This window comes from Pan paniscus, chromosome 3 (genome assembly GCF_029289425.2).
Source record: "Pan paniscus chromosome 3, NHGRI_mPanPan1-v2.0_pri, whole genome shotgun sequence".
Classification (NCBI taxonomy): domain Eukaryota; kingdom Metazoa; phylum Chordata; class Mammalia; order Primates; family Hominidae; genus Pan; species Pan paniscus.
In genome coordinates, this window is record NC_073252.2 from 141,993,926 (window position 1) to 142,012,668 (window position 18,743).

At 37.6% G+C, this 18,743-nt stretch overlaps 1 protein-coding gene and 1 long non-coding RNA gene across 4 annotated transcripts in view; one reads left to right on the top strand and one right to left on the bottom strand.

The window, feature by feature from the left end:
- The window catches only part of LOC117980073 (uncharacterized), a 91,688-nt gene that overhangs the window by 19,439 nt on the left and 53,506 nt on the right, over nt 1-18,743 (top strand). The window lies entirely within an intron of this gene.
- Nucleotides 1-18,743, bottom strand: part of GYPA (glycophorin A (MNS blood group)) — a 31,465-nt gene that overhangs the window by 5,009 nt on the left and 7,713 nt on the right. Inside the window, exons 2-6 of one of the 3 annotated variants that reach the window (XM_003815831.7) lie at nt 6,222-6,317; nt 5,418-5,513; nt 4,446-4,484; nt 2,572-2,657; nt 395-473 (exon numbers count right to left, since the gene is read on the bottom strand). In XM_003815831.7, the coding sequence (XP_003815879.5) occupies nt 395-473; nt 2,572-2,657; nt 4,446-4,484; nt 5,418-5,513; nt 6,222-6,317 (396 nt within the window). The remainder of the gene's footprint in view (nt 1-394; nt 474-2,571; nt 2,658-4,445; nt 4,485-5,417; nt 5,514-6,221; nt 6,318-18,743) is intronic. The other 2 variants (XM_057302170.2, XM_057302169.2) reach the window with 2 other exon arrangements.

Here is an 18,743-nt window from a genome sequence, read left to right on the forward strand (position 1 = left end):
AGGTGTTGGGGCATGGATTCAAATCCAAGTCTGATTTCAGATCTGGGGCTATTACACTATGCTACAACATACTGACCATAGAGTCTCCTATACACATAACTTTGCAGTTTGGGAAATACAAAGTACACTTGGTTTTCTCTTTTGCTTTTACTATTTGATTGAGTTTTTAAAACAAAACAAAACAAAACAAAAAACTAAACAAAACACTTTGTGTCCAAAGGAGAATCTCACTATGCTGCAGACATTTCTAAAAAGTCAAAAAAGTAGAATTAATGAGATAGAATAGAAATGAATCATAACTGGTTTCCTCCTCCCTCAAATCAGAAAGAAGTAACTCACTGGTTTGATTTTTTTTTCCTAAAAGGCAAAAGGAACTGCAAATATTAACACCAACCTGGATTTTCTATTTCAACAGAACTTAAAGGCACGTCTGTGTCAGGTGAGGGGAGAGGTTTTACATCAGATGGGCTTTTCTATGAAGAAATACCAGAAAATATTAATAACACAATTTTCTAATCTTAAGACAGTAAAAAGTAAAATGCTTCAGCTTAAAAATATTTTTTTCTAAAATTTTTTTTTCTTTTGGTTGAAATCCCCTTTGCAGAGATTTTGTTATTGTTGTTGTTACTAGTTACTAGTGTAAGCATTGATTTAAACTTGTATTTGTGTTCCTCTATAGTATTTGGTATTTCAGTAGGAGAAATATCACCTCAAACACTGATACTTACATATTTCCCTGCTGTAATAGATAGTGAAAGTGAAAATAAAAATAAAAATAAAGTGTGTGATCTCTGCATCATGTTGACCAGGACAAAATTCATCCATATACATTTAGAAAATTCTCTGAACTTTGCCAACTAAATATTTCCTTGGCTTTTTCAGGTTTTAGAACATTGACCAAGAGAGAAGACAACCCACTTTGCCATATATGCCCATGTAAGAAGATGACTTTTCTCTTTTATACTCCAGGCAAAAAAAGTTATCTTATATTAAAGTCCTTACAAAATATCTCACACAAGAGTAGGCATTTTCAGTTACTTTTCTTTGATTAACAAAAAGTATTATTTAAGGAAGATATATTTACATGGAATACTGAAAATCAATTATAGGATTGGATGATGGTAGAAGTTAACTGTTAGAAGTAGTTAAAAAAGAAAAGAGGCAAAGGAACTTAATGTAGATATTACTATCATTCTTCTTCTGATGGCCCCACAATTGCAGTGCTGTCACACCTCTCAGCCTTTTTAAAAGAATTATATTGTGGTTATGGTCTCAAAAATCACAAAGAGAGATTAAGAATAGAGGATGAATGAAAACACAACTGTACCAATCTCATGTGACTAAGTACTTCTGATCTAGGATTACAGAGACAGTGACAGCATCATAAATACACGCACACATATTATGTCTTAAATATCGTGAATAGAAAGTGATAGCAAAAGTTATGCACTTCGATAAGCTGTGTTGTATGGATGTAAAAATAGCATTAGTGGGCTGGGCGTGGTGGCTCGTGCTTGTAATCCCAGCACTTTGGAGGCCCAGGGCAGGTGGATCACTTGAGGTCAGGACTTTGAAACCAGCCTGGCCAACACAGCGAAAACCCATCTCTGCTATTAAAAAAATACAAAAATTAGTCAGGCATGGTGGCCTGCATCTGTAGTCCCAACTACTGCGGAGGCTGAAGCACGAGAATCACTTGAACCAGGGAGGCAGAGGCTGCAGTGAGCAGAGATTGCACCACCTTGCACTCGGACCTGGGTGACAGAGGGAAACTCTGTCTCAAAAAAAAAAAAAAAAAAAAAATTAAAAAAAGCATTAATGATTCAAAGAAAATCACTGATGTTAAGAATTCATGGGTGGAAATTTGAAAAATCTGTTTCAGAATATGTGAGAATTAAGAAAGATAAAAAGTTTTATTTTGTTTATTTTTATTTATTTATTTATATACATATTTATTGAGACAGGGTCTCACGCTGTTGCCCACGCTGGAGTGCAGTATCATGATCACAGCTCACTGCAGCCTTGATTTCCCAGGCTCAAGCAATCTTCCCACTTCAGCCCCCCGAGTAGCTGATACTACACATGTGCACCACAACGCCTTTCTAATTTTCATATTTTTTGTATAGACTAGGTTTCACCTTTTTGCTGAGGCTGGTCTCAAACTCCTGAGCTCAAGCAATCCTCCTGCCTTGGCCTCCTCCAAAGTTTTAAACATATGTAAATATATTATTTTAAATATTTTATACACTAATAGGGTAAATGCTATAAGTAGAATCTTAATATTTCCTCAATATCCATCAAAATATGTGACAGCAAGTTAGACAAAAACTTAGGGAGATCTTTCATTGGGAAAATGGGGGACAGATTTATATTTAGAGGTTCCCTTTAATTGGGCAAATGCAAAAAAAAATTCTGCTAGAGAAACACAGTGACTTCTGTGTGTCCAATTGAAAAAGATGGAATTTTATGCATTTCTGTTTCTCTTTTGAGTTTAACTGAACTCAGAGGAATAAACCCTCTTAGAGCTGTTCACATTGGTATTTAGAGCAAAATTAAAAACTGAATTCTCACCTTTATCAGTCGGCAAATACTGTAATAAATTAAGAGGATCGTTCCAATAACACCAGCCATCACCCCAAAAATAATGAGTGTTATCTCTACAGGAGATAAAGAGAGCAGCAAAATTATGAAAGTCTGAAATAAATGACCATATAGCAATTGAAAAATAAGACAGATAACATCAGCATATGATGATATGCCTTTTAATAGAAAGTACAATTAATATACTATTATGTAGATTTTGTCTTTTTTAAAATTGTGTGCTTTACAGTAACCTTGTGGGAAACTGGGACTGTGAGTGATCAAGTCTTTTGTCCAAGGTCGCAAAATAGTTGATGACAGAAATAAGACCTGAGGCTTCTGATTCCAGACCCAGCGTTCTTCACTAGTGTAACTGTAGATAAGAACTCAGTGGACGTTCTCCTCAGATATGGGGAAAAAAACCACAAATTCTCCCATAGTTTGGAAGTTATGAGAGAAAATAATGTCTTAATGTATAAAAGAGCATTGAACAGATCATAGAATCATAATTTTGGAAAGAAACTGGTATAAACAGTTTACAAATGAAGAAAAGAAGCTGAATAAGGTTAACTTAGCCTTGGTCAGACAACTAGTTAAAAGTAGAATTATAACTATAATGCAGGTCATCTATATTCTCAGCTTTATTCCTTCCATAGTATTCTTATGCATAGACTCCAATATAGTCACTAAAAATGCTTTTTAAGTCTTTTATATGTTGGGAATGAAACAATTGAAATCAATTAAGTAAGAGATATTTCCATATTTATAGCATATTTGTAGTGCTTCCAGTTGAAGTAAATAGAATGGAAGGCTAGACATAAAGGTAAAATGGCTCATTTATTTGCCTAATTAATATTTAAAAGCCCTATTGTTGATAAAAAGTAAAAGTAGCATTTCCTCTTGCTGGTGTTGCCCAGCCTTCTTGACCACTTAGCTTGAATGTATGTGATAGTGATGAAGTTCTATGATGTGCTTTTTACCCTGTGAGCCGTGGACACAGCCAAGTGTGAAGGGAGGGTTGGAATGCAGAATAGCAAATGAGCACACACAGTGATACTCAAGTGAGGGGAAGGGATGTCCCTTCAGCAGAGGTTGTCAAGCTGGTCCCTAAGTGGTTGCATTGGGCCAAAAATGAGTCAAGGCTGAGATTTACCCTTGAAATACAGTACCAGTTAATTAGATGATTTTAAATGCCTTGCTTTTTATATGAGGGAAGAGGGAAGTTCATTTGTTTTATAAGCTCATATGAGGCTTTTTTCAAGTACTCAGGATTGGTTAGAAAGGTAAAACATCTAACAAGAGAAAAACTATTACCAAATTATGTATTTCTATTTCCAAAATGTTTTTATTTATTTTTATTTACTTATGTGTTTGTTTTTGAGACAGGGTCTTACCAAGGCTAGAGTACAGTGGCACAGTCATAGCTGACTGCAGCCTTATACTCCCAGACTCAGGCAATGGATCCGATCCTCCCACATCAGCCAGCCTCCCAAGTAGCTGAGACTACAGGTGCGTGCCCCATGCCAGCTAATTTTTGTATTTTTTGTAGAGATGGATTTCGCCATATTGCCCAGGCTGTTCTCAAATTCCTGGGCTCAAGCAATTAGCCAGGCACAGCCTCCCAAAGTTCTGGGATTATAGGCATGAGCCACTGCCCCTGGCCTCCAAAATGTTTTTAAAAATAAGAAATGCCTATTTTAATTTTAAAAAGAGAATATTTTCTTTGCCTTTACAATTTTGTGTGAATAAAGTTAACAACATATGCTCTTCTGTTTTAAGATTGACACATTTTCTTAGGCATTTGAAACAAGCAATGGATAGTTTAAAATGGAATGACTTTTATTCTTTGTCAAATATTAACATACCTGGTTGAGGGAAACGATGGACAAGTTGTCCCCTTTCTCCTATAAAGCAAAATTTCAATGTAAGTCCAAATAAGTAAGGCATGTGCAAAGAAAAAAATCATTTTGGAATCAAACCGTTCTGTGGGTTTCCTTTTCTTAATCATATTTTGAGAATTGTTGGTCAATTTTCAACATCTAGCTAGTAAAATTTATGAGGTAATGTGTCAGTCGTACCATTAGTAATTTCAGTATCTACTTTTAATGACCCAACAAGTATTCATGGATGAGAAATAAGCAAATTGTCTCATAACTGAGGGGAAAGGAATGAGAAAGTATTGGAAGAATCACTTATTGACTTCCACAAGAAGCAATGCATTTTAAAAAATGTAAAAATAATGAAGAGAAAGGAGGCATATGGAGCCATTACTCCACAGAGATGCCAGTCCCATGCAAAGAGGGGTCATGCAGCTATCAATTTTCCAGATTTATGCCACAGCCATTATCTGAACCTAAACTGTTACTGTGTCTCATGTGAGCTTTTGCCAATAGTCTCTCTGGATTCTGTGTCAGCAGCAATTGATAGTATGGTTGCCTTACTGTTCCACCTGTGCTAACCTTCCCTCTCAGTCCACATCTTACTTTTGTCTCTGTCTCCACTTGCCATTTTATGTCATAAAGCTCTCTTACTACCAAAGCCACACAATTTTCTAGAGTTTAATTATTACAAATTACTTAGTATATACTATGTTGTTTGATGACTGAGGATTCAGGTATATTTTTTCATTCTTTAGGCTTTACGTACAAAGGTTAATTGGGGCTTGCCTTCTCTTTCTTGGTCACAGTTAATAGTTGTGGGTGCTATATGGGCTTTGGGGTAAAACAGATGGGTTTTCTGTCACGAAAGTTTGAGAACTGTCATGAGTTACAGCTCATGTAAATAGAGTTCAATCACAACAGTGACTCCAGAGCAACTATTTAAAACTAAGAACATACCGTTTTCCTCTTCTGGAGGGTAAACAGTTGTAACATAAATTTCTGAAACTTCATGAGCTCTAGGAGTGGCTGGATATGTGTCCCATTTTTGCTTATCTGCATATAAGAGAAGTTGAGAAAGGGATCAAGAATGAGGTGACTGCGTGGACATAAAGGGTATCATGGAAGACAAATTCTCCCACATCCCTCCCAGCAGCAGCTCCAGAATTTCTTCTTCTCCCCTGAAAACTAACAAGAGAGACTGCCACCAGATTCCTCTTATCTCAGCACCCAGCTTTGCTTATTGTTTATCAGTCACTGAGAATGTGTGAGGCTCTGAGCTAATAACTTTTAGATACATCTTCTTATTTAGCCTTTAGAGAAATGCTGTGAGATAAGTACTGTGTTATTGGCCCCATTTTAAAATTAATGGGATAGAAACCCTGCAGGGCAACTCACCCTGGGTCAGCAGCTGGGATAGAGCTGAGCCCGGGTCTGAGCTGAACTCAGTTGGCCCACAGACCCTCTGCACCACCGCACTATTAGGTCCCCTTTATCTGGCCCACTATTTCATGGTCACGTGCATCATTTCTGTGCTTTGCCACATTGTTTTAATTTCTTTAACTCACAGTATTATTTCTGTGAGATATTTCAGAGGCAAGAATTCCTCCATAGTAGGAATTGTGTCTACTTAGTAGGTTCTGTCTACTTAGCTCGCATTTCTCAGTGTTTGTCAGTTTCTTTGCAGTGACAGGTCCCCTAAAATGGGTTACATCACAAAAATGATTTCGGAGCCACAATTTAAAAATAAAAATGAAAACAAACCACTTGTCTCTGATGAGATGTAACTCTTTGTGACTGAAGAGGTTGAAGTGTGCATTGCCACCTCAGTGGTACTTGATGCTGATATGCTCACAATTGCTGTATAAAATAGAAGTTGAGAAAGGGATTAAGAACGAGGTGACTGAGCGGACCATAAAGCATATCGCAAAAGACAAATTCCTCTCACATCCCTCCAGTCCCTGAGCTAAGCGCTTTGGTATATATCTTACATAATCTTCAGAGAATTGCTATGTGGTAAGTATTGTATTATTGGCCTTATTTTAAAATTAAGGGGCCAGAAGCCCCTCCAGAGTTTCTGCACAGCAGAGGTTTACAGATAAAGAGTGCCTTGGTTTTCTCATCTGTACAATAATAATACTTGCCTCAAAATGTCATTGTGAGAACGAAATTAGTTTAAATATGTGTGTGTATGTGGTATGTGTGTGTATGTAATGTGCATGTGTTAGTATAGTACTTGGCACATAAAGAGCATTACATATATGTTGGGTATTATTGTTATTATGCTTATAAAGGGGTAACTTGAAGTTGCATTTTGGAAACTGTCTATGCTAAGAAAGGTGGAAGCACGTAATAATTATATAGAACAAAAGTTCTGTCCCATATCTCAGTGTCTCCATCTGCTAGGGACAATCTTACTTCTTCAATAAAAATGGAAACAATAATAAAACACTATTACATTGTGTGAATCCAGGAGGCAGAGCTTGCAGTGAGCCGAGATCACGCCACTGCACTCCAGCCTAGGCGACGGAGTGAGACTCTGTCTCAAAAAAAAAAAAAAAAACCATGCATGCAAACATGAAATCAGAATGTAGACTCACATATATCCTTTTAAAATCTCATTAAATAAATTGTGAATTATTTTTGTAATAAACACTTTTTATTCTTAAATGCAATACATTTCAAATTTATATTTTATAAAATTTTATAAATTAAATTCTTTAAATTGCAAAAGTAATATAGATTCAATAAAGAAAATTTGGGAACTACAAGAAAGCACAAAGAATAATATAAAATTCATCTACAGTCAGCCTACGCAAGGTTGAACATTTGACACATTTTGATATATAACCATCTGAACTTTTAGTTGTTATATCTAAATATGGGATCATGGTGTTTAAATATATGTGAATATGTATATAATGTTTACAAGTCTGACTTTCTACTTAATATGCCACAGATACCCCTATGATGTCAAATATTCTTCTATGAGAAGATTTTTCTGACTGCAAAGTATTCCATTATATGAATGTTCTGTGGTTTATATTTCAATCTCCTATTCTGTGCATTCGTGTGTTTTTCACTCTTCTGAGAGTTATAAATCATTATGATAAAAGTCAGTACCCTGAACTCTGTAGATGTACCTTTGCTCATCTCTTGGAGACATTCAAATGAGGGGAATGGCACCCAAGTGCAATGGAGTGGAGGTGGAAGGGCTTCTTCTCAGAGGCAGCCAACTTGGCCCCTCAGCTGAATGCTCAAAGTTTCCTGGAGAACCCACAAACAACAGAAAACATCTTCTCTGACACCTCCCATTAGTCTACCCAAGGGAAGACTTCTAAAACCTTCCTCTATTTATCAACTGATAGGTAATCAGTTTACCTCCAAATCATGGAGAAGACATGATCTATTGTTCCTAAACTGTCTATGTTTTCTCTTATCTTTTAAGTTGTTTTCTGGCCTTGCTCTTTAACTTGGCCTGCCCCCTGATTCCATCATGTGTGTATAAACGATTGCCATATGAATTCACTAAATAGCATGCAAAACAATTACTGAATGTTTCTAAGTTGTTCAGCACTCAGGTATAATGGCTTTTAAGATAATACAAAAACCAATGCTTTTAAACAATAACCTGGTGATAGGGATTTTGAAGTTCAACAAATATTAAGATTAAAATTACAGAAAGAAACATCTTTATGAGTCAATTAAAGTATGTAAAAATTATTTATAAAGATAACTAATGAACAAAAATAATCCATCTCTCTTAATAAATGTTAGATATGAGCTTTGGCTTATTTCTAGATAATGGAATATGGACCATCTATTGTATTTTGAAAAGGCATACAATCTGAGTAAAATAGGTTTAGCTATGAAAGTGTTGTGAAAATAGCTAGTAAAATAACAAGCCAAAAAAAATCAAAAGTGTTAATGGCCAGAAGCCTTAAATGGGCATGTAACAATAAACTTGAGATCAGCCTTTGGCTCAGCTACATGGGAATACAACTGGAAAATGCAGCTGGAGCTCTCATCCTTCACTCAGGTGTGCTCGTCACTTCCATTTCTAACTTTCATCCTCTCCAAGCTTCTCCCTTTAATCTTCCACTCCTTCTTTACACCTTTCAGTTCAGTGTAATCCACTTACATTTAGGGTGCACATTCCTTATCCCTGTGGATACCAAATGGGCTCTTCTGAAACATAAAACTTGTTCCTAGGACTTCCATATCCCATTATTTTGAATCTTCTCAGCATGAGAATAGTGCTTTATTCATAAAAGATGTTAAATGAAATGCTAATTGTTATAAATGCTTGGACAAATTCTTATGTAGAAAGAATTAGGTGAGTGGTATGGTTTGGATCTGTGTCATCATCCAAATCTCATGTGGAAATGTAATCCCCAATGTTGGAGGTGGGGACTGGTGGGTGGTAATTGAATCATGGGGCTGGTTTCTCATTGCTTAACATCACCCCCCTTGATGCTGTCTGGGAGATAGTGATTTCTCATAAGATCTGGTTGTTTAAAAGTGTGTGGCACCTCCCCACTCTCTCTTGCTCCTGCTCCAAGGCTCTCTCTCCCCACTCTCTCTCTTGCTCTTGTTCCAACCATGTAAGACATGCCTACTTTCCCTTCGTCTTTTGCCATGATTGTTTCCTGAGGCCTCCCCAGAAGCAGAAGCACTATGCTTCTTGTATAGCCTGCAGAACCATGAGGCAATTAAACCTCTTTTATTTTATTTTATTTTATAATTATTATACTTTAAGTTTTTGGGTACCTGTGCACAATGTGCAGGTTAGTTACATATGTATACATGTGCCATGCTGGTGTGCTGCACCCATTAACTCGTCATTTAGCATTAGGTATATCTCCTAATGCTATCCCTCCCCCCTCCCCCCACCACACAACAGTCTCCAGAGTGTGATGTTCCCCTTCCTGTGTCCATGTGTTCTCACTGTTCAATTCCCACCTATGAGTGAGAATATGCGGTGTTTGGTTTTTTGTTCTTGCGACAGTTTACTGAGAATGATGATTTCCAATTTCATCCCTGTTCCTACAAAGGACATGAACTCATCATTTTTTATGGCTGCATAGTATTCCATGGTGTATATTTGCCACATTTTCTTAATCCAGTCTATCATTGTTGGACATTTGGATTGGTTCCAAGTCTTTGATATTATGAATAGTTCCACAATAAACATACACGTCCATGTGTCTTTATAGCAGCATGATTTATAGTCCTTTTGGTATATACCCAGTAATGGGATGGCTGGGTCAAATGGAACCTCTTTTCTTTATAAATTACCCAGTATTAGTTATTTCTTTATAGCAGTGTGAGAACAAATAGGTTTTCAGATTGCATCTGAATGTGAATATAATAATTTAAGTAATTAATAAATTTAACTTAATTATAACACATAATTAATTATAAATTAATCAATTTATAATTAATATATTTAATTAATACAATTGTTTAATAAATTAAACAAACCACATGACAAAATAGCACATGCAGAATGAATGCAAGCATCTGGAAAAATAAGCATCATTTTAAGACCAATGAAATATTTTCAACATTTCAATAGCGAGCATACTTTTGCTAACATAAGAAAAAAAAACAAAAAGTAAAAAATTAAAATACACAAAACGTAGTCTGTAAATGCCATCTAGTGGTTTTGACTATGAGTACAAATATACATATTCCTCCAAGTTGCCTAACTGTTCAGCACGATGTTAGGGACTACCTGCTGCAATTTTCTTTGTGAACTTCTGCAAGACTCTGCATGGTCCAGTCCTGCTTGCCTCACATCTTCATTGCTTCGCCCTTCCCTTCCCTCTTGGGGCTCCAGCCATTCTGCACATCTGTTCCCTCTATGACTGCACCATACCCTTTTCCATGTCCTAAATCTTGTGCCAGCTCCTCCCTTCGTCTGAAATATTTCCCTCCCTATCTTTGCCTAACTACTGGCTTTTCAAGTCTCAGTTCAATGCCACTTCCTTTGGGAGGTCTTCGCTGGCCTCTCTAATAAGATTTAGACTAAAAGCTCTCTGAAGTCCCTGGTGCTTAACATGGTGTTGTAAAACCTTATGATTATTTAGAATCCAGATATGCATTCCTTAGGCCTTGATGTTTACTGGGGGCCTTGGGTGTTTCTTAATTTGTTCAATTATTTACAAAAGGTTTTTTTGGGGGTGGGCGGTATATGCTGTGGGCTACGTACTAGGAATATAATGATAAATAATACATGGCCTTTCCTTTCAGGGTAATTCCAGTGCAGTAAGAGCGACAATTATTAACCTAAGTATAATAAGTATTTTAGGATGGTGGTGGAAGTGGGGACACAAAGGAGACAGTGGTCAATTCTACTTGGAGAGGTAGAAAGACCTCATGGAGGTGTTTTTGAATTTATCTTGAAAGAAGTCTAGGATTTTACCAGGCAGGCTGTGTGGTACCAGCAATGCCTTGGAATTTGAGACATCATTGCACGTTAGAAAAACTGCAGGTTATCTATGTGGCTGCAGCACAAGGTGTGAGAAGGAGAGGAATAGAGAAATGGGTGAACAGCAAATGAGAGGCTGAAGAGGTGGTGAGGCACCAAATGCTGTGGGCCATGTTCTAGAATTTGGACTTTATCTTTAAGGCAGTGGAAAGAGAACGAATGGTTTGAAGGAGTTTTTTATTTAGGGAAAATCACTGTCAGTAGTATGGAGGATAACTTAGGGGAAAAAAACATGCTGGAGCTTTGCAGTAGAGGGTCCCATCTTGTGTTCAAGAGTGGCCAAGATAAGCAGTCCCTTTGCAAACAAGCCACTTCTGCTCACAGAAGGTCCTTATCACTTTTTAACATTCCTTTGGTGGAGAAGGCCTATAGCCTGAGGCTTTAAAGGGGGCAGAAAATTACAGCAGGTTGTCAAAAGAATATGGCAAAGAACCAACAATGGGAGCTAATATCTCTTAAAATTGGTACTTTAATTATTTTAATTTTAAATGAAGTCAGAGGAGGTGAAAAGTATTTTAAATTTATAAGCAAAGTATATGTAACTTTTTTATAAAAATGAAAAGATGCTTAGGGAGAGAGAGCTTATTTAGATAAGTTTTGAGCTTTATCAAAACAATTGTAACACTCTAGCAAATAAGTAGACTTCTTTGTTCTTCAACAGCTACTCCTCACAGTAAAAGAGCACTTGGTGGAAATTTTGTTCTGAAGTCAAGGCTGAAACCCCAGAGATCAAACACGGTACTCAAGTTTACAAAGCTGGACTCAGACCCTAACACTGGCTTTAAAATTTGTCCTAAGTTAGACCATAATGCCTCTCTTTCCAGGAGGATCTACATGCCTCCACTCTGGCTTTTAACAAGGCTCTGAACTATTGTCAGAACTTGGGAATTTCTCACATTGAAGGTAACACATTGACACAATTTCCTCGATGTAAAATTGTATACACTTTATCCAAGTCCCATCTGAGCATGTTATGTCCTATTTGTACCCTTACAAAAACTGGTTGGTGGCCAAATTTATTTGAGACTGAAAGTTGCCACTTATGTTCTTAGAAATACTTTCTTTAATTCACCAGAATCAGTTGCTCTGATACAACTTCTTATAGTCACCTAAATCAACACAGTAAGAAAATAAACATATAAATGTCCTAAAGATAATTTGATAAAAATTGTTTTTTATATCATTTCCTCAACAATCTCATAATGGTAGCTGACCTATAAAATGACCTTTTTCATAGTTCATTTTTCTTCCATTTCTGGAAAAAAGATGGCATAAGCCTTTCAGTAGGAATTAATACCCATGCTTGCTTAGTGGTAAGAAGAAGGCACAGAGGCTTGTTACTGGAAGTCTATAGTTTACAAAACAGTGTCATCTTGAAGGAACAATAGCTCCCATAAAAATGAGTTTTCATATTTTCTTGTATTAATTAACTTTTAAATAATTTGGTAGTTATTCCAGAATAGAATCACATGGGGGCAATTTAAAGAATTTCATCAATAGCTTCAAATTAAATAAACCAGCATCTGGTTGAAAAAAAAAATCACTTACCTGGAAGGAGAAACCAAAGAAACATCCTCAAATGCTAAAGCTTCATTCAAAATTCAAGGTAAGGAAGCCAAATTTCCACAATATGATCCCTTAAAGTCACCAAGAATGTTCAAAACTACATTTGATAACAACAGCTCACACAACTACTTGGCTCTCCTAGATTCCTAAGACCCTAACCAGCTAATAGACGTCTGTGGACATATTCAATTCTGCAAAGCTGCAAAATATCTGTGAGAAGATGGTTTTTGAATAGGACTTTTTACTATAGCTATATACTATTTAGTTCAGTAAACTGGGTAGAAAGCATTTAAGCAAACTCGTAACCATTGAACAACAAACTTTAGTTTGCCAAAACTGCTTAGGGACTGGATTAAGGGAAGGCTCTCCTGTTATTTTTATCTCTTTGCCTTTGGCGCTCTCAGCTTTCTGTAGCTAAATTAGCTTTCAAAAATCTACTTGTGTCATTCGTAGATTAAAGGTCAGTTTAAGTATTGTCCTGTTGAATTCAGAAGGTACATTTAAGCTAGAAAACCACTTGCAGCACATCTAATCCAAATTGCCGACTTTACAGATAGACATTTGGTCTCATAAAAATTAAATGACTAGCTCAGATCAGCATATCTGGTAAGCAGCAGAACTGAGACTTAATTCTGCTGACCCCCAATATTAGTCTCACCTTCCAGATCTCGCTGCCTGGTTGAGATCTTGTCAGCAAGATTTCTCTAATGTTTTAGTACATTAGTCAGCAAGCATTGGGGCATATTGTACATACAAAAAAGGACAACTAAATTCCTGAGCTCCCTGGATATCCTAAAAGCTAGAATTTTAGTAAAAACCATGTAGTCTTCATTTTGATGATTTTTCCACACTAATTTATTGTATTACTTAGATTATATCTCTTACCCCTCAGTGTCCTTATACTATAGCCACTATGAGAAATTATGTTTTGCTCTAGCAATACGGAGATGAGAGTCAGTTTCTTAATCCCTTCACGTCTTCTGGCAGGAACACATCCAGTCTCTACCTGAAAAATTTCACCTCTCTCTCCAAGTGAAGTATATTTACCTTGTGGTGTTACGAAAGATGTGTCCAGCATCTGGCTACCCAGGAATAGACAGACCTTGTGCCAACACTGCACATTTTCTTAGCTGCATGGGCCTCTGAGAAACATACTCTCAAGACCTTACCCCATGCCTGCTTGCAAATGAATCACTGGATGAACCCTGAAGGATGGGCAGAGTTTTAGGTGAAGATGCAGAGGAGGAGGGATAAAGAAATAGCATGGGCTAACATATGGAGAAAGGGGAGTATAACATGCATTGATGTGGAGGCTTAGGGCACCTAGCAGGCAAGTGTTGGCAAATCTCGCAGATTGATAAGAGTTTAATGTTTAAGTGGCAAATTAGTGCAAAATAAAATATAAAGGTATGTTTTGTCATATTAGTGAGGCCTCAAACTCCTAGTTTAAATTTATGTTTTTCAGTTTTCAGGCACTGAAATGGCATTTGCTATGGTACTTAGTACAAAGTAAATCTGTGTGACCTGAATTGAATTCTGTAATTTAGGTTTGAGAAGGGTGGAATGAATTGGTATACTTTCTAGAAAATGAAATATTCAAAATTTGCATTTGGATCATCTCACAGCTTATACTTATATAACATCGGATATGTTCCAGAACATTTCACCTCTCTTGTCTCTTATCCCCATGTGTTGGGGGAGAGAGCATGGACTTTTGCCACAGTTCCCATTGTACCAAGGAGGTGGGGTGACTTGGGGGCCCAAGACATGTTAGGATAACAACTGGAAATAGCCAGCCTCCTAGCTCTCTGCTATATGATTTATCCACCAGACCACTCAGCTTTCCCAAATAATTGACATTTCTAACCCGGAATGCTATTAGAAACAATAAAAATAAAATGTGATATTGTATAAGTACCCTTCAGTTTTGCTGTATGCCAAAACTTCCAGTGGCTGAGCTCTTGTCAAGATGTGATAAAGTCAGCTCATGCAGCTGCTGCTTTGAGTTTTGGTTCGCTCCTGACTTGCAGCTGAAAGAAGCCTTATCTTGCATAAGCAAACTCTTACAAGGACACACCCTTCATATGAAATGTCTTAAATAGTTTCCAAGTCTGAAAACTAAATTTTCTAAAGGCTACAGTTTTTTGGCATTGCAATGACCATGAAAACTACTTGGTAAATGCATCTGTGGAAGTTATGCTCAGCTAATTTGTGGTAAAACTGGGATAAAAACTCATATCCATTGACTTCCAACTCAATGCCTTTTCTGCGAAATCTCATTGTCTTGAACAGAATTAATGTATAAATGGGAATCTTGCCTGTGCTAAAAGATGTTTGAAGAAGACTGTTCCCATGAAGCAATATTTTAAGGGAACGATTTTGTTTTGCTCTTGAACCAAAGGATTGGCAAGTTCAATCTTGGTCAAGTTGTGATAATATAGTTACATACCCATACTGTCTGTGGCCATTCATTTTTCTTTTTTGGAAGTTTTTATTAAGCCAAAGCAGCCAACTACACTTTAGAAAAATTGAACTTAAGGATAAAGTGCTTTGTGTGATAGCATCTGAGCCTACTGTTTTGGGTAGCCTATTCTCAATACTTTTTATTTGATCTCTTCAGCCAATGGCTCTGGAGAAAAGCATGGCCTATTAACGGGTGCAGTTAGTGTGCGAGGTGCCAAATGGAATGAGCCAGTTTCTGCTCATCTTCAGACTGGCATGCTTTGGCAGTCCCCATACAGCTAATTGGTCACACTTCTTCCTTTCCTAACTTGGTAGAGAAGGGTGCTTTATCTATTCTATCTCGAAGGTGTTGTGGCCTAGGAGGACTGCAGCTTCCCTTCAGGAAGCCTGAACTCTTTAGCCTGGCTCTGTACTATCCAGCTTCTGGTCATCCACGCTGTCCCAAAGCATTGCTGAGACAGCAGAGGTGGAGAAAAAAATCGGTCACTCTGTCATTCCAGCCAGTGCACGTTCTTCAGCCTGGACAGATGGAAATCAAGACGAATTTCTTCCACTGTCCCAGTGGGAAAGGAGAGCAGAGTTCTCTTCCTGGCTTTGCCACCAAATGGTTGGGGGATCTGTGCAAGTCTCTGAAATTATCTGAGCCTCAGTTTTCTGGCCTCTAAGATGAGAGTAGTGGAACAGATGTCTCTCTTTTTAAACTTCAAAAAACGTTTTGCTTTTTTCTTGAGATAGGGTTTCACCATATTGCCCATACTAGCCTCAAACTCCTAGGCTCAAGCAATTCTCCTGCCTCATTCTACTGAGCAACTGGGACTATAGGTGCACACCACCATGCCTGGCCTAGAATGGATGTCTTCTAAGATGCTTCACCATTCATGAATCATGGAAATCTGTATGTCGAAGATAATAATATTTGTAGTTAACACTTACTGCACACTTACTTCATTCCACACATCTCTCTAACCATTTTTAAAACAACTAGCTGAGACCCTATTGTTATATGTTAATTATTCTTTGTGGAGGAGGAAAAAAACATCAGAAACATTGCCTGACTTGCTTAAGTTCACACAGCCACCAAGTGGCAGACCTGGATTTTGAATTCAGACCTATGTAACTACAGAACTGTCTGCCAAGGTCTACTGTGATCTATGTAGCAGAAAGAGAATGAGGGAATCAAGTAAGTTGTCATTGAGAGATTAAATTCTCACCAAATTATAATGCAACCAACTCTCAAGCAAGCCTTCACTTCAGCAAATCAGGGCTAAATGAAGAGATATAAAGATAATAATTTACCTTGTTTATAGCCTGAGGGTAAGAGTGTTGTACCTCTAACATAGCATTCTAGGGTGACCTGCAGTGGCAAATCCACATTACGGAATGGCAGATGGTTCTGGTTATTAACAGTTTGTTAAGTTGAATCTTAATTTTTCCAGCCAAGCATATTCCAATCTGGTCACTCCTGTCTACTAAAGAATCCTCAGAACAAAAGGGGATTTCACATATTTTACCTGTGTCCGCTTTAGTCTAAGGTTTGGTATTTCTGTAGCTGAACTTCACACACATTAAATTTGGGCTTAAGGAAGTTGGGCTGGATGAAAATAATTTTAATTGAAAACAAAAACTTTATCCCAAAGTTCTCACACCACTGGTACTTCCTTTCACTGGTTGAACAATAAAAAAATTGCAGAAATGAAACTAGTTTGTTCTCATCCTTGCCTGCATGGTAGAATCATCTGTGATATCCCAGGAATTGGATTCTGATGTGTGGCCAGCAGTGAGAACAACTGCTCCAGTTGGTAATATAGATTAATATATGTAAACTTCATCTTCCTGAGTTTCGAGGTCCATTCTTACATTTTCTATGGTTCTAGTGTCACCTTTATCTATAAAGTGAACAGCTACAGTATGGGATATTAGCCTGAACGACTTTAGAAATAACATCATTTGCCATCTTAAATGTTGGTGTTTCTTAGGGTTTTGTTTCAGAGCCACAGTCTCCCTCACTTCCTCCCTCAATTCGCATTTAATTTTACTTTAATCACTTTCCAAGGATAAGCTCATCAGTGTGTGAAACAGACAGAGTTGAACTGCTTGGTGGAAGCCGGCCTGAGTGTTTGGCCTGCAGCCTCACAACCTGTTCCCATCTCCACCTGGCAGCTTCAGAAAGCTCCATAGGAATTTCGATTGGAAATCTTTAGTCTAAAACTTAAGTTTTTCAGATTGTCTGTTGAGATCCCTTAGCACAAGTATTAGTAAACTTCCTATGTAAAGGGCGAGAGAGTAACTACTTTAGGATTTGTGGGCCACAACTACTTTAGGCTTTGTGGACCATCTATTACAAATATTCAACTCTGTCACTGTGCAAAAGCAGCTACAGACAATATGTAAACCAAAGCATAAATAAATGAGTATGACTATGTTCCAATAATGATTTGTGGGCAGTAGAATTTGAATTTCATATAATATTCACATATTATTATTATTATTTTGATTTTTCTTTCTTTCTTTCTTTCTTTCTTTCTTTCTTTCTTTCTTTCTTTCTTTTTTTTTTTTTTTTTTTTTTTTTGAGACAGAGGCTTGCTCTGTTGCCCAGGCTAGAGTGAAGTGGCATGATCTTGGCTCACTGCAAGCTCTGCCTCCCGGGTTCACTCCATTCTCCTGCCTCAGCCTCCCAAGTAGCTAGGACTACAGGCGCCCACCACCAAGCCTGGCTAATTTTTTGTATTTTTAGGAGAGATGGGGTTTCACTGTGTTAGCCAGGACGATCTCGATCCTCTGACCTCGTGATCCGCCTGCCTCAGCCTCCCAAAGTGATGGGATTACAGGCTTGAACCACTGCACCCGGCCTATTTTGATTTTTTTAAGCACTTAAAAAAGTAAAAATCATTTGTAACTTGTAAGGTATGCAAAACTAGGGGGCCGGCCATTCACAGGCTATAGTTTGCTTGGCCTCTGTATTAGCATAACTAGAATCTCTGGATGTGAAACCCAATCATCAGTGCTACATAGATTCCCTGAGAAAATTCCAACCTTCAGTCAAGATGGTGCATTCCTCTACTAATGGGTTATGAAATCAGTCCAGTGGGTTGTCACTGGCACTAAAAAATTAAGTTGTAGTCTAGGTGTGGTGGCTCATGCCTGTAACCCCAGTGCTTTGGGAGGCCAAGGCAGGAGGATCGCTTGAGGCCAGGAGCTCGAGACCAGCCTGGGCAACATAGCAAGACCCCATATTTACAAATTAAATAACAAAAAAATTAGTCAGGTGTGGTTGAGCACACCTGAAGTCTCAGCTACTTGAGAGGCAGAAGCTGGAGAATCACTTGAATCCAGCAGGTCAAGACTGAAGTAAGCTATGACTCTGCCGTTGCAGTCCAGCTTAGGCCACAGAGCAAAATCTTGTCTCTAAAAAAAATTAAGTTGTATAAAATAGGAGAGAATATATCAAAGTACATCACACAGAATAAGGGAAGGTATTATTTTGTGGAATTTTATTTCAGACAAGTGTGTGTGTGAGCCTATGTGCTGTGAGTTGTAGTGCACATTAACTGTGTCTCAATACTTGATTATGTTTTGAGCCTGATGAACCTGGTTATACCCTATCTGAATACCTGGCTGCCAGATCAATAGCATATGAAATACCTGAAATGCACTCACAGCCTGCAGAAGCCATTGATCAGTGGCTCATGCACACCTTTATCCAGCTTATCTAGCTCCAGAAAGCACTTAGACTTTCTATGTGTGCTGCACCACTAAAATGGGAA